General features: G+C 36.9%; 1 protein-coding gene across 8 annotated transcripts in view; it reads left to right on the top strand.

Moving 5' to 3' along the window:
- Nucleotides 1–1,804: 1,804 nt before the first annotated feature.
- The window catches only part of spire1a (spire-type actin nucleation factor 1a), a 51,233-nt gene continuing 36,313 nt past the window's right edge, over nt 1,805–16,724 (top strand). For all 8 annotated transcript variants that reach the window (XM_067424979.1, XM_067424978.1, XM_067424977.1 and 5 more), the window contains exons 1-2: nt 1,805–2,266; nt 6,004–6,038. In XM_067424979.1, coding sequence (XP_067281080.1) covers nt 1,954–2,266; nt 6,004–6,038 — 348 coding nt within the window. In that variant the 5' untranslated portion in view covers nt 1,805–1,953. The remainder of the gene's footprint in view (nt 2,267–6,003; nt 6,039–16,724) is intronic.

The following is a 16,724-nucleotide window of genomic DNA, read 5'->3' as shown; positions in this document are numbered from 1 at the left end:
TGGACTGGGCTTGTTTGTTTGTTTTTTATATATATGTATATATACTGAGATATAAAGATATATGCAATATTTTTTTTTCTTCAAGATTTAATTTAACATGTACATGTAGGCTACTAACATTAAAGTTATCATGAAATCAAAATTGACCCTATTTACTTTGTTAGCACACATTCCATGTATTAGGGTGAACAATTTATCCGTGCAAATGAATACACAGAAAACAAATGTTTGTTGTTGTAATCTTTAATCAAAATCTGAAAAGTTACTTTGGGTCCCAAAGTTGTTTTCTGTCATTGTAGGCAGTTTTTATCATGATGATTTAATTTCAAGTGTTCGTTTTTTAAATAAGTTTAGTTTTAGTTATTTGATGTAATAAAAATGGGGGGAGTGACGTCATTAGATGGATGGCTTCTCTGAGTGATGATGTAACCGAGGCACTAACTAACTTTTTTCAGGATTTTGGGGAGAAGATTGGAGCTTTGGCTTTAATTTCTACATTTCCATAACTGTTTATTTCACACAAACATAATGAAGTGTTCTTGAGAGTGTGGGCGGGATTTTGATATAATTGCGCCCTTTACTTCGCAGATTGATTTGGGACTGAATCTGCACAGTAGTAGCCTGGCAAGCCAGACCAACATCAAGATGTTTGGTCTGGAAACTCACCATTGACTCAATCCGAGGGGCGGGATAAACGGTTGTCTTTCAGACTCCGTCTGCACGCGATAGGATAGCGCTACACCAACCAGAGCAACGAAGGTGAAGCAGAGCTCGTTGACTGATTAAACTTTCACCGTATCCGGTCGGCTAAACTCCGGACACATCTTCACTTTTTATGAATGACTTCAGTGCCGTTCTTTGTTCTTTTCTCAGAGAAAAGCTTAACTCCAAGTCTTTCAGAGTCGCGCTCAAAACTGATTCGAAAGACTGCTGTTCACTAGTTTCTGTGTTTACTAGAAGCATGCAAGCGCAACTCTGCCGTCATTATGTTAAGCCCCACCCACCAACTCTATAAACAATGTGATTGGCCAGAGCAGAGTTAGGCTTTTACAGCTCAGAAGTGTATTGAGAGTTGCTAGATGACACACGGCAGATTAGATTTGCTGCTGCTAGGGTGCGTCTAGATTACTAGGCTAGCACAGTAGAGATCTCGGGACCGGAATCTGCATAAATACAAGCACCATATTCGGACCTCCGGAGGCTTCAATTACTTCAGCTGAAGAGAATGAAGTCGTGTCTTCCATATTTATTTACGCTCTATGGAAAGCATATTTACACTGTTTGAATCATTAAAATTTCCTCTATAGTACAGTATATCTCTCATCATTCACCATGTAGAAAATAGTAAATGTGTGAACAAATGACTGATTTCAGCAGCAGCTTCAACACGTATAGGGGATGCTTTCGATTTTAGAGAACATTTGATTGGACAGAAAATTTGATGAGAAGACAAAGTGCGTCCTCAAAATGGTTGATCCATATTGGCAATGGCAGAAGTGAGAGTCTAGTTTTGAATGCATATCTTCTAAATAAGAATTTAGTCAGTGTTTTGGACATAGACTGTTTGGAGCACACTAGCCAAAACATATTCATGCTAAAAATAAAAAATAAAAAAATAAAATAAAAAATTAACCTCAGACGCGTATTTAATTATTAAGTCCTTATATTATTATAAAATGCGGAAAAATGCAATTTTGATGACCGCAATGTTGTCAAATAATTTCTGTTTTCAGCGAGGAGGACATGACTGACTCTGAGACCATGCGGAAAAGTCATGAGCGCCTCTCCGAGTCGAACAGCAGCAGCAGCTCGAGCTCAGAAGTAGGGACACAGGCAGCAGGGGCGGACACGCGCGGTCCTTCTAGATGACAGACCTAACGTAAACAGACCTTTTCTGTCTCTTTATCATCTCAACACAGTCATTCCAGCTCTCTGGAAGCCCGGAGAAGAAGAATGACTGACGAAGGAATGTTAATCTCACCGCCGGCTCTCCAGGATCCCGGGGATGGAGCGAAAACTGAAGACATCAGTATGGATTGTATGGACGGGGAAGACGAATTGTGTTTGGAGGAGATTTTGACGCTGTACAGTCAGCCGATCAATGAGGAGCAAGCCTGGGCCGTGTGTTATCAGTGCTGCAGGTGGTTAACTCAAAAACAGAGACGGAAAGAGACAGGTGTGAGTCCACCTGGACGGATTGCGGGTCCTGGAGACGTGAGGATCCGGAAGGACGGGACTGTTAAATTATATCAACTGAACAGTCCAGGTAACCATAATGTTTACATGAGAAGTCGAAGTAAATCCGCAATAAATGGCGCAGCATGAAGCCAGCTGAACAGCAATAGCAGTGAGACGCGTTATTATTTACAACGGCATTGCACTGACACCTAGCCAAATATAAGCGTTATTATGATTAATGGAGGCCATTTTAATTTTTAGACAGATTTAGGGATATTGGCTACACCTCAATTCTAACTGTAAACTCATTTTTTAAACTGTTTTAGGCTATTCGAGAATGTAATAGTCCGATATTTGTATTATATTATATTATATTATATGCTTTGATTTGATTATTTCATTCATTGCAGTACAAAAATGTAGCCTCCTCTCTATAACACCGGTTATGTCGTATCGACCATCGGACCACTGTAAACAATGGGGCCATGTGATGGATTCATCCATAAGCACCTTTAGGCATGAGGGCAACAAAAGGGACCTGCTCTTTGGCCTAGAGCTCATGTGATATATGCATTAGAATCTTTAATCAACATTTAGGTCTATTTATATTGTTCAGGATGCACAATTACAACATTTAATGTGTTAAATAGCTACATAATTTTACACTTCCACTCATATATCTTGTGCATAGAATGTTAATAATATATTAATCAATTGTGCATTAAAATGGACAATCAGAAGAAGTCTGCATTATTTTTTAAGTCAATACATTTGAGATTTATTGTTGTTATTATTATTATCATCATCATTATTATTATTATTATTAAATATAGATAACTGGTTTCTATTTTTTTTTTTTTTTAATAATCTTCATTTCATCTGCAAAAATCTATGGTAAATTCAAGAGAGCGATTTCTCAGACAGAACTAGTATAATTAAATTCTCAGCCATTATCTCATCAGGGTCCCTTAGCCTGAGGCTTTTGGATCTGTCTTCCATTTCTGTTTCTCCTTTGGGAGTTAATCTGACTGCTGTTAATAAGTATAATTATTGGGATGAATGTCTCAATCCTTCCATCTCCCTAACCAGAATTTAGACGTGGGGTTCAGCAGTTATTTGAGTGTTTTTTGGTGTTTTATATAGCCAACCTTAATATGAAATACATTTCAATAGATGTCTCCTGTTTATTCTAATTTAAATAAAGTACTAACCTGTAAATGACCTGCATTTAGCTGATGTTTAATTAATATCATTATTATTATCTAATAGACAATCAGAGTATAGCTATGTAGTTGATGCACCATATACTCCATGGCCCTGTATAGAAACTCTCTTTTTTAAGTTTGTTAGGAAGAAATATAAGTCTCCTGCTTTGTATAGAAGTGTTTAGTGCCAAATGTCAAGCAAGTAATTAGATCAGATGGTCCCTACCCTGCAAGAAAATCGATGCTTATGTAACATGTCTGTCTGCTGAATTCTGCTCTCCTGAGGAAGTTTGATGTCCTGGCAAATGTGGGTACGTTCAAATTACGCTGACTGACCAATACTATCAGACTGTGAACCTGCAGTCTCAGTCATCAACTATCCATCATATCGGCCTTTCATTTATCATCTATCTGATTAATAGATCTGTCTCAAATTTAATAAAACAGTTTGAGATCCGATTAGTGATTCACAAGTTCACACACACATATAATTTATAGAGAGTAAATTTAAATGTGTATTTGGCGAGCTGTCCGGGGGGAGGGCTTCGAGCTCAGACTTCGGCCAGAACCCATAGTAACAACCCCCCCCCCCCCCCCCCCACACACACACACACATCAATGAAGATATCATTGATATCTTTTTGTTCTGTTTTCTCAGAGTGATTCATAATTTCTACACCCCTGGAAACAGCATGTATCCTGACTAGAAAAATATAATATGGAAGTGTAGATCTGAAGCTCCTGAGAAGCCTAACTCAAAGATATAGGTTAATCTGAGATAGATAAAGCTTTCACTCTCTCTCCTTACAAGGTGTTGTGCAGATTGCATCAGAATATATTGCAGATTTGTCACAGATGTTGTCAGTATTGTCTACTGAAAAATATTAATATACAAACATTAACATATTTAGTAATATACTTTTTAATGAATTGCTTTCTCAGCTCCTCAAAAATAAATAAAAATAAAACATAAAAAATAAATATGGGTTTACACCTTTGCTTTTTTGTCCCAATTTCAGTTTGTTGCTTTCCTCCTGAGTCAGACACCATTGTGGATAGATTTCCATGTTAACCAGGTCATAATGTAAAGGATGAATTCTATTCAGTGATCTCCTTTCATCTTTGTAGAAAGATAATATTACAGTACTCGTCTGTTTCATACAAAAAAGGTAAATAGCATATATATTGCACTAAAAGACAAAAGAACCTCTTGAAAAATACCTTCTTCGTGTCATGATTGTGTGTGTTGGTGAGGATTTAAATTCAGACTTGTTTGCACATTTTCAGTTATATTTGATTTTCGGTTGTTGAAAGTAGCCGTTGCAATGACACTGGGTTCATTCATTAGTGGCAGCAGTGAACTCTGGTTCTCGGCCAATCCCAGAGGAGGCTCTTTCTTTGAACACTGTAACATTATACCTCCAGTGCCACTAAACACAGACATTATGATTCTAAGCCCTTTGTAGTGTATCTCAGGCTCAACTGGCGCAAATTGCATCTCTGTCTGACTCCTATAGATTTGTGTTAAATATTTCATGTGTAGGTTGTCTAAGGTAAACCCCTGGGTCCCTCTCTGTATATAGAACTGGGGGAGGGGGGTTGTCATGGTCAATTTCACTTCTATTAAATGTATTCATGATTGCTACAATACACCACTCCTGTAGAAACATGCTGGTCTTAGCAAGAACCATTGATAAACAGAGTTTTTTAAAATTATTTTTACATAACTGTAAGTATTATACTTGAGTACGTATCTCGTTCTGCATCATTAGTGCTTTTGAAATTAATTAAAATGTTGTGCTATTTATTATTTTTCATTTTTGGCTGGTGTATAAAAAACCAGCAACAAAAACAAAACCCACAGACTAACACTTACCCATAGACTTTCTTTATAGTGGAGCTTATTATAATAATTTTTAGACAGACCTACTGTTGTTGAGGTTGTTAATTGATTATATGTGCGTTTGTTAAAGCCATCAGCCTGCATTATTTCAGCTTATTAAAAAAAAAATCAAGTTAAACAGGAGAATACCTAGTGAAAACTACATTACCCATGATTCTGCAGAGAATTTTCACCAATCAGAATCAAAACAAACAATTTGCTCCAAAAGAAATAATCCTTTTAAAGATAGACCTACTGTGAACTAGTTAATCGATTATATGTGCATTTGTCCATCAGCCTGCATTGTTTCAGCTTTTTTTTTTTAAACCATCATTTTCAAGAGCAGAATACCTGGGGAAGACTACATTACCCATGATTCTTCAGAGAATCTTCCCCAATTAGAGATGCAAAACAAACAACTTGCGGCAAAATAATTTTTTTAGTGTGCACTTGCTTCCATGAAGCACCGCAGACAACATCATTTCTCTGTGCTCTAAAACGAAATTGAATATTTGTGTAGATATGCATGTTTTGCAATAAATGGAAAACAAATGGTTTATAAGTACCTAATCACCTGCATTGGCAACCAGAATTGATTATAATATATTCAAGTTTGATAGAGTAAATTGTAATGTTCATGAAATGTAAATATTTTGAAGTTGTGTGATTTAACAAAGATTAGTCTGATATTGTTTCTCTTTCTTTTTTCTTCTTCTTCTTCTTTTTTCCCCATTACAGATAAACGCATTGAGCCGCCCAGTTCTTCAATAGAGGTGAGTCATCTTGTTAGCTTTTGTTGAGGTGCCAGACTGGTTTTTGACTTTTGAGAAAACTTAGTCATTCTGTTGCTATATTTGGTAAAGGGCATCAGCTTGACAAACCATCATGAGGAAAAAGCTTTTCGTCTCCATATGTTTGGTTTCTGGAGGTTTCTAGGTGCAGTGTTTTTTGCTGACTCTGTTGGTGCTGTCTGTGGTGTGAATGTTTGCCAGCTAGATTTAGGTGTGAGTGGTTTTCAGGAGAATTTGTGTCTGTGGAAACCTCATTGTCTTGATGGTATTCATTAGCTGTTTGTTCTTTGTTGGCGTGACAACTATGTGGATCTCGGCCCATCTCAAAGATTCCCTAAAGCGCCCTGCCACTCTGGGAAGTAGTCAAAGCCTTGCTGTAATCCATTCGGAAATTATTTTCCCCAAGCTTTTCAGCACCAAGAGATCTCCTGCTGCCTGACTCGTAACAGGACATTTTTACAGCCTTTCTATCCAGTAAACAAGACAGTGCTGTGCAAATAGGACTGTGTGTTGTGCTAAAATGTTGAAGTAAGCTTTGTTGGCTAAATTTGATGGATTTTAAAATGCCCTCAGAGTTAACAGATGGGTCCACAGAGGGGATGCGCACATACAAGCATGCGCCCACATAGCCACACACGCACAGACATCCAAACAAAAAGAACACATGCGGCCATGCATGCATTCGGAGCCTTCTCTGAACGAGATTATCAACAGAGCACTAGACGGTAAACTCGTGACCGTGAATGGGAGGATATTTAAAGAGCAGAACAGCAGGGCTCTGCCTCCTGTGCACACAAACACAATCTTTTCACAATAATAATTTTCATATCAGTCGATATCAATAATTATCACGATAAATGTCAAATCTTTATTTCTTTCAAGTTTAAAGGCAGATTTAGTTCGATTTAGAGTAAAAGATGTAAAACCAGACAGTTTAATTGTGGTTTTAATCTACTCTTTATTGTCCGAACATGACAAAATCTAGCCAAACGAGAACATCTCTCAAATCTGAGATAGAATATTTAAAATATTTTTTCTACATCTAAATATCCATGAGTTAAGTAAAATCCTTTTCAGTCAGTTTTCCTTAAAGGTGTCATGAACTGGCTTTTAAAAAATGTTATACTGTTGTCTGAGGGCAACTAATGACATTTGTGTGGTTTTTACATTCAAAAACATCATAACTAATAAGTAATTGCCTATTTTCTACACTAGTGTTGAGGCTCTCTCCTGAACGCTGGGTTTTGATGGGCGTGCCGCACTGGAGACTTGGTAGTAAACGCCCACGGCTAGGATTGGATAAGCTTCAGCTCCGCTCTCAGTTCATGAGGGAGGGATTGTTTTGAAAGCGGCAACGGGAATAATTCTCTCACAGGGCTCGTAAACGTCTTTATCAAACAAACATATGATTTATATCTTCTCCCCCTGATTGATTGGAACATTATTTTTGTATTACACTTTGCCTGCCCGGTGTATATAAGTGCGAACCACACCCCCTTCAAATATCACGTCAAGAGAGTGAACAACATACGTATAGATCAAGAAAGAAATGTTTTTTCATAATTTAAGATTCACCGGCCTGCCGACGGGCTTACATGTCTGAGTCTAATTCCAATGCAATTCTATCACATTTTGTCTAATCTCTCAGAAATGCACATTTGAAAGTTGACAATAGCAGATATACATTTATGGTCATTAGCAAAAACAGTAACAATCTTTAAAAATTTAAACAACCTCATAGTGTTTGAGTTTGAAGTCTGTTTTTATTCATATTAACCATTGGTCATCCATAGTATAGACATTATAATAATACACCCATATTGCACCTCACTACCATGGTAAAATGTAACTATATATTTATCTATGGTATTTATGAAAAACAGTAGCATAAATAAATGTTTAGTATGAATACAAATGCTATAGCTTAATAATTATATTTCATAACTTCTTTAATACATTACTCCTTCTACATTAATAATAATAATAATAATATATATATATATATATATATATATATATATACATACACACATATATATATATATATATATATATATATATATATATATATATATATATATATATATATATATATATATATATATATATATATATATATAATTTAATTTGTTTTTTTTTAATGAATATTCCACATTTATGCCATAATGCCATGGTGCATTTCAGGCTCGGACTGACCATCTAGAGCAGCTGTACAATGTAGGATGGCCAGTTAGTGTTACTACAGTAAATGTAAATCATGGTGATTTGTAGATTGCAAAGCCTTCTAACTGGATCATTCATGGCAAAATGTTTCTCGTGTTTGTCAGAGCTGTTGAGAATGTCAGCTACATTACAGAGACAGTCATGTTCTTTGCTTTGCTTCTCACTGGATCTCATAGCGCTGTTTAGTGGTTAGGTGATCAAGACCGATCAAAGAGTAAGCGATTCAGATCAGTCATGCATAATAAAAATGAAGCCATCCTTCATTGACCCTCATGTTGTTCAAAATTGTCTCTTTCTTTCTTATGAGGAACACAAAAGGAGAAATTTTTTACAACGTACTGGTCATTCTCATTGGAGATTGTAGATTTTAAGCTTTAAAAAGGACTTAATAGCACCATGAAAGTTTCATGACAGGCTCCATACTATATTCCATATCTACTGAATTTGTATGATAACTGTGTGTGTGTGTGTGTGTGTGTGTGTGTGTGTGTGTGTGTGTGTGTGTGTGTGTGTGTGTGTGTGTGTGTGTGTGTGTGTGTGTGTGTGTGTGTGTGTGTGTGTGTGTGTGTGTGTGGACCAGATCAAATAATCTTAATATCTGCCCTAGCTCTTTGTGGAGAGTAGCATTGTTATTTTTGTTACCTAAAACGTTTAAAGATAATTTTCATTTATTGAAAAGAAGCGCAAGTTTTTATCTTGCAATTCTGATTTTCTCGCAATTGTGAGTTTATATCCCACAATTGTGCTTTATAAACACAACTGTGCTAGAAAGTCAGAATTGCAAGTTCTCACAATTCTGACTTTCTTTCTCGTAATCGCGAGTTTATATCCCACAATTGTTTTTTTTTACATATCAGAATCGAGAAATAAACTTGTAATTGCAACTATGAGAGAGAAGTCTTCCATGTTTAGTGAAAAGTATAACAACTCTTGTAGTGTTTAATTTGTATGGCTTCAAAAGACTTTTATAGTTGTACTTCCTTTTTCAAGCTTAAAAGTCATACAGGCCTGGAACGACATGAGGGTGAGTAAATGATGACAGAAGCTTTTTTGTACATAATGTTTCATGTATATACACTCAGTGAGATCAGAGCTTTGGGCTAAGGCGTCCTCCTCTTCATAAAGCCTACCCTGTCTGGAGCAGTAATGAGAGGGTGTGTGTGTGTGTGCTCTGTTCTGCATGACTGCACCTCTCTCTCAGCGATCATGTGATGTTGCAGTATGCATGTTTAAGACCTCGCCCTCATGGCTAAGCTGAGCACTGCCTCACTGAACACCACAGACACGCCACATCCACAGCCCCCTCTGGCTGGCTCTCAAAATGACTGCCCTGTCCATCAGCGACTTATCAGTACTGTTTTTACATGACATAGTATTCCTTAGGCATCTCCTAAAGAATCTGGTTTTAGACAGGACAACTAAGACATCATGTAACCCCTAATGGTCTTTTGATTGCAGTGTTTGTTTCTTAGTAAAAGAGCCCATGGCAAATGTGAATGTCCAAGATACAAGGCATGTCCAGTTCTTAGAAAATTACTTTGCTTTATGTTCGTTACTTGGGGTTTTGAATTATTTTTATGCCATTTTCAAGAAAAAATGAATAACTCTAAAATATCAGGTCAAACACACATCTTAATATTATCATGGTTTTAAATATACTTTTTTTTTCTTTTACAAATATCATCAACTATTAATTCATATAACAACACTTAGGGAGTCACAACACACATTGTACAAACTGAACAAACTCAGTCACAAAACGGTAAAATTATTTTATATTTTAGGATAATTGACTCTTAGACACAGTCTTGAGGGTCTGCTGTGATTGTTTCCTGTTTTGTTTAAATACTATTATTTTCTAAGAAATTATAATTAAATGATTATTTATAATTTACCAAACTACTCCGTAAGGGTTTTCTTCATAAAGACTGTTGTTTACATCCTGGTATTTTTGAATTTGTTTCAAAAATTATTCGAATTAATTTTAATAATAAATAAAAAAGTAAAAAACAACAAAATAGGTGTATTTAAGTCATGTTATGTAAGCATTGCATTTTAATGTATTTTGAGTTAATGATTTGGACCAAAAGAAGCCCTGTCCGGTGTTATTTTAGTGTCATTTATTTACTATTGTAGTATTTATTCATATTTTTAATACATTTTATTTTAAGTTTTAGTCATTTATGCCTTTGTAATTATTTTTGTTATGTTTAGGATTATTTTTATTTTTCCTTTCAGTTTTACTAATTAGTACAATAACTATAGGCTACTTCATCTTAAACACATTTCTTATTTTATTTCATTTAGTTTTTCTTCTGATATTTCATTTTATCACAGCTTTCTTTTAATAAATGAACTAGTTTTAATACAGTTTTTTTTCTTTTAGTTACCAACTACACAACAACAACACTGGCCTTGTGTCATTGACCCAGATATCACAATGGTCACATCTGTTCTGCCTTCAAAAACCAGTCAGTCAATCAATCAATCAATCAATCAATCAATCAATCAATCAATCAATCAATCAATCAATCAATCAATCAATCAATCAATCAATCAATCACATTTATTTATATAGTGCTTTTACAATCACGATTGTGTCAAAGCAGCTTCACAGTGTTAAACAGGACAATATTGCAACACAATTAGATTTGGCTGTACAGTCGTTCTGGAGAAAACAGTGATGTTATCAGCTTATTTTAATTTATCATATAGCGACAATGTTGGCAGATCAGTATTATAGTTTATAGAATTAAATAAAACCTAATTCATAAATTTTATTTGTATATTTAGTTCAATAAGTTTGATCATAATTTTAGTATCCCCAACTGAGCAAGCCAGGCCAAAGGCGACACTGGCCAAGAACCAAAACTCCACCAGGGCATGATGGAGAAAATAAACCTTGGGAGAAACCAGACTCAGTCGGGGTGCCAGTTCTCCTCTGGCCTATTAACACACCGTGTATGATTATTATTCTGGCAACCTTAAAGGTCAGAAATCATATTAGATTGGAATATTCAAAATTTCAGGGTATCACGCAAGAGACAGCTTTATTTAGGATGGTGCGTCGATTACACAAGAGTATGAATACATGAAAGATCGGAGTTATTGCACCGGAGACGGGTTTTTTGAGCATGACGTGCCGGTGAGGCAAATTCAGAGGAGACACCAATTGACACGGTCTCTGCAGACACTCCAGGATGTGTTGGTCATGTCCAGGCGCAGGTCCACAATCCGATCCGGACACGGCCTGGATCCGGGATAAACCTTGAGATAAACAGAGAGACTAACATTAGCGTAGATGCCACTCTTTTTACATCAGGTGTTATTGGAAGTGTTCCTGGTTCCGGCTGACCTAGTTAATGCAGCCTAACAATCAGTCAATTGATTTAAATCAGATAAAGACATCTTGGTAGGCAAGATGTTATGCGACATTTTTCAGCTTTCAGACAATAATCTGTCTCTCAAAATAACCTTGAAGATCTTTTTCAGTTGTCAATACCAAATCATATCGATCCATGCCCAAAATGATGTTGATTTTAGAAAGTGCTCTTGGTCCGGCTTCATCCGGCCCACTGTGGCCTTTGGCAGTTCTCCGGACAGATAGAGGCGAGCTGACCCAGTTTCCTCCCATTAACTCAGTACTATTGGCAGGACTCAATTGCTTTATAAATAGGAGAATAGTAATCACATTTAGATGCCTTGGCTTCTCACCAGGGTCCTTCAGCTAAAAACAAACCCACTCCATCAAAATCAGACTGGGTTTCCAAGTGCTTCCTTATTCTCTGATGTGTATCTGCCAACTGATCATTAAAGCTTTTTGATCTACATGATCTGAAGGATGAAAGACACACTCCATTTTGACCGATTTTGGCAACTTATTGAAAACTTGTAAGGATCACCGTGTTTCCTCCCTCGAAGTGCACAAAGGATTAGACTGTAGATCCAGTTCAGTGGCTAAAGTGGGATTATCAGACCTCTTAATGAGAGTTTCTTCAAGCTAGGTCGTACTACCTACTGTCTGTTGTTCTGGTCTCGAGGGAGACGGGCTTTGGATGAGGAGTAGGGATGTTGATGGTCTTTAAAACACCTGTTGAGACTCCAGTAAATTCCCAGTACAATTTCCCCCTTCAGTGACTGAGTTTTTTTTAAACAATCCACCTCTGAAATACCCCTCATCTCACTTTCACTTTATCCTTTTTTTGTTGTTGTGTGTGTGGGTTTGGGGAACTTGATTGTTAGCTGTGAGCTTGACACTCTCGTGGTTTAATCCCCGGAGGTCTTCTTTATCGTCGCACAAAGCCTGTTTCTTTCACCTCGCTGCATAACTTTCCTTCCTCAGCTGACTGTGTGAGTGTGTTGGTGTGTAAGGATGAGGTAGAATGTGTTCTTTGGCCCGGTCACACACAACCATGACGCACAACTTTAATTTTCCCATTTGCATTTGGAGCCAATTTACGCACAACTATCACTTTTTAGCCACATAGTAAGCATCAAACAACAAGATGTTCTCTTATTCAGCATATTGTCTTGTGGAAGATTATCTGTAACACTTTATTCTGATAGTCCACTTTAGACATCCTACAAACTTTTCACATGTCAACTACCTCCAGTCATTAGAGTATTACTGTCTGCTGAACATCTGCTAACACTTTATTTTGATGCTCTCCCAACAGTCTGTTCAGACAGATTCTACTGACTAAAAGTAACTTTGCAAGTATGTCAACTTATTTTACTAACCCTAACAGTCTACTTAAAGGGTAAGTTCACCCAAAAATAAAATTTCTTTCATTAATGACTCACCTCAATGTCGTTCCACACCTGTAAGACCTCCGTTCATATTCAGAACTCAGTTTAAGATATTTTAGATTTAGTCCGAGGCCTTTCTGTCCTTTGAATGTAAGAGTTGCTGTCCACGTCCAGATGGTAATGAAAACATCATCAAAGTAGTCCATATGTGACATCAGTTGGTTAGTTAGAGTCTTTTGAAGCGTTGACAATACATTTTGGTCCAAAAAACCCCCAAAAACGACGTTATTCAACATTAGCCCCGTTTCCACCACAGGAACTTTACCCAGGAACTAGGAACTTTGGGTGGTACTTCGTGTGTTTAGACCGCAGGAACCAGGGTATAAATGAAGTTCCGGGTAAATATTTCCCCCTCCAAACGGCCCTGCTTGCGAGGTAGTACTTTTTCAAAGTTCAGGAACTTTCGAGGGCGGGACTTGGGCGCTGAACATGCTGATTGGTTGAGCTCACGCAGCATTTTTAAGTTCAACAGGCATTTTTAAAAGTCTGCGAGGTTCGTTCTGCGTTCAATAAATATCAGTCTTGCTCTCTGTCTGGTGGCGCGTGGTCGTCTCAGCCATCTCACGTTCAATGTCCGTAATAGCTGATAATAATATATTGTCATTTTAAATCTAGCTTTACAAGCTTTCTGAATATGCTGCTGAATCTGCATATAGTGCTCTTTTCTGTCGTTAATTACCCCGTAAACCTATACATAACCAGCAAAAGCAGCACAGCTTGAATCTCTTCCACCCGTTATTAATTTTTTTCACCATGTAAACGACCTGACCGATTACTTTTAAGTGTGTGTCCTTACATGACGTGACGGCGTCACGGCGCGCGCCGCGCTCATGTTGACAAGAGAGGAAAGTAAATTTTTCTGAGGGGTAAACTTTTTATTTCGTGAGTTATGAAGATAATGTTGGAGTAATGACACAACGTATATTGCCCCGGGCAGTTTTTACTTTAACTGCGCCTGACAGAAGATTTTTTTCTCTGGGATGATTATTACACTTTACAACAAATAGATATAAATAATACTGTATTAGTCCTGGTGGCCGTTAAGAGTTGCTATGGCTACAGTAAACACATTCAGCTGCTGGAGAAAACAGCGGCGACATTCTTGATGCGGCAGACAAACTGCATGTGACAAAATGATTGCGATTGAAAGTCATCACATGTAAACATCAGATCGGTTTAGATAACGTCTCATGTAAACAGTCCTTTCAATCGGTACACTTAAAAATGATTACATGTCCTTCACTGATTTGGAGGAGCAGTCGCGTGCAGTCCTTTACATCACCGGACTAATTTGCCTAATCTTCTCGGAACTTTATCGCGGTCGAAACGCAGACAGCTGCAGGTCTGGGGGGGAGAAAAGTTCCTGTAAAAAAGTTCCTGGTACAAATTGTTCCGGGTAATTTTGGTGGAAACGGGGCTATTGTCTTCTCTTCCATGTTCCTCAAATAAAGAATCAAACGGTCATGAATCAAGATTCGGATTGCGTGTCAAACTGGCAAACTGCTGAAATCACGTGACATTGGTGATATGAATCACGTATCAATCTGCTGATTCACGACCGTTTGATTCTTTATTGGAGGTTTGAAAACAAACGTTGAAGATAAGACAATGCTGAATAAAGTCGTATTTTTTGTTATAAAACAAAAACCGAGGAGCTGTGCCGATGCACAACACTCGTAAAGATGATAATTCCTCAAGCAGGTTTAAAACAAAGATGGCGACAAAGAGGCAAAACGTAAGGACTGCAGCTTTAAATGTGATTATAATTTTTATTTTATGATAAAATATAATATTGTAAATATTATAATATGATTTTAAATAATTATAATGCATTTTGCTTACGTTTCCAATTCAGTGCTAAATACTTTCACCGTTGCATATTTTTAAGCATGTATGCGCTATAACTTATATTAAGTCAATAATTGCAATTACTTGTTGGCTAAAATTTCATAACCATGACAGCTCTACATATTTGTGTACGGCCATTCTTCGTCTGTTTGTAGTCAGCTGAGGAGTCATCACTTGAGTGTGTGATGTTGATATAAGACAGAAGGCTATGGAATCAGTTTTCAATTGATTTATTATTATTTCCTTCAATGTGAAAGAAATGTTATATGTTATGCATATCTATGATTGATTTATCAGTGTTTGAATAATCAGTCATAAACCAAGCATGCATGTGCACCTTGAGTTATTAAGGATCGTGCAGAACCTCTGATATCCCTTTCTGGAATGCGTTGATAATCCACAGTTTTGTTGAAATAAGTAGGTTAGCGCATCACTAACCTTTTGCTTATGTGGCTTCTGTCACTGAGTGAATAACTAAACTGCCTGAATGGCTTTGTCTGATGAGATTTATGCTAGTCTGGTCATGAGTCAACCTCATAAAGTTACCACATCCTTTCCCAAGGGACTTCAAGGGTTGTGAACAGCACAGGGAGACTAATGGTTTTACGTTTCAGAAGAAACAGAAGTAGCCTCTCCGGTCTCCTCACACAGATCGTCTTTTGGATCGAGTCCGCTGCTTTGAGCTCACCGGATTCTGGTTCTGCCAGAATCAGAGTAGCTTATCATTTCATCTCTGTAAAACTTGTACACAGTGAAGTGAGACAGCATTTCTCCAGAGCTAAAAAGAAATAAAAAATTTAAATTGAACATTTATACTCGGACTACACTAGACTACATAAAGTGCATATTATGATGACATCTCTTTCAAGTGACGTCTTGCTGAGAGCGATAGCAGCTACATAACTGTACCCTTATACATTTTTAGACATTATATACACTACAGATCAAAAAGTTTGGAATTGATGAGATGTCTTTGAAAACAAAGTCTCTGATGCTTACCAAATCTTCATTTATTTGAGCATGAAATACAGTTAAAATAGTAATATTGTGAAACAACTGTTTTCTATATATTTTAAAATATAATTTATTTGATGATGGTAAAGCAGCATTTTCAGCATCATTACTCCAGTCATCACTGTCACATGACCCTCCAGAAATCATTCTAATGCTGATTTGCTGCTCAAGAAACATTTCTTATTGTCAATGTTGAAAGTTATTGTTCTGCTTTATTTTTTTTGTGGAAACGGTTATACGTCTTTTAGGATAATTTTTTACTGAACAAATTCTTTGTTTTGCAAAAGTTTGTTGTGAATATTTAATATTTTTTTTAAAGGATTAAGATGTTATTTCATCGATTATAATCCTTAGATTATGTGTCTTCAAGCTGTCTGCAAAAAAGATCGTCATAGCCCAGTCAGTGTAAAACTTTGTCCCATCATGTTTTGTAAAAAAGGGACAGTCTCCTAACATCCCAGAATACATTTTCCATTCATTCCCACCGTATAGCTTCTTGAAAGAGGTCAGAGAGAGTTGAGGCAGTATAATGATTTTTTCTACATTAGAACAGTAGCACAAGTCGTCCTCCTGTCAATCTGTGTACGGGACAGTGAGTCACAGTGTGTGTCGAAGGAAAGCAAATGTCCACCTTGCTGTAGGGCTCTGGATGTAGCCCAGATCATTATGTAACCGTTCGCTTTCTCTTTCATTCACTTTCTCATAGCGTTTTTTGTAGTCCATTCTTTTGCTTTCAGCGGTTCATCTTTGTGCCAGTCTAGTGCTGAGTCTGTC

Source organism: Pseudorasbora parva, chromosome 19, assembly GCF_024679245.1.
Source record: "Pseudorasbora parva isolate DD20220531a chromosome 19, ASM2467924v1, whole genome shotgun sequence".
In the NCBI taxonomy this organism is placed as follows: Eukaryota; Metazoa; Chordata; class Actinopteri; order Cypriniformes; family Gobionidae; genus Pseudorasbora; species Pseudorasbora parva.
The sequence above is the reverse complement of the archived record's forward strand: the minus strand, read 5'-3'. Positions and strand labels throughout refer to the sequence as shown.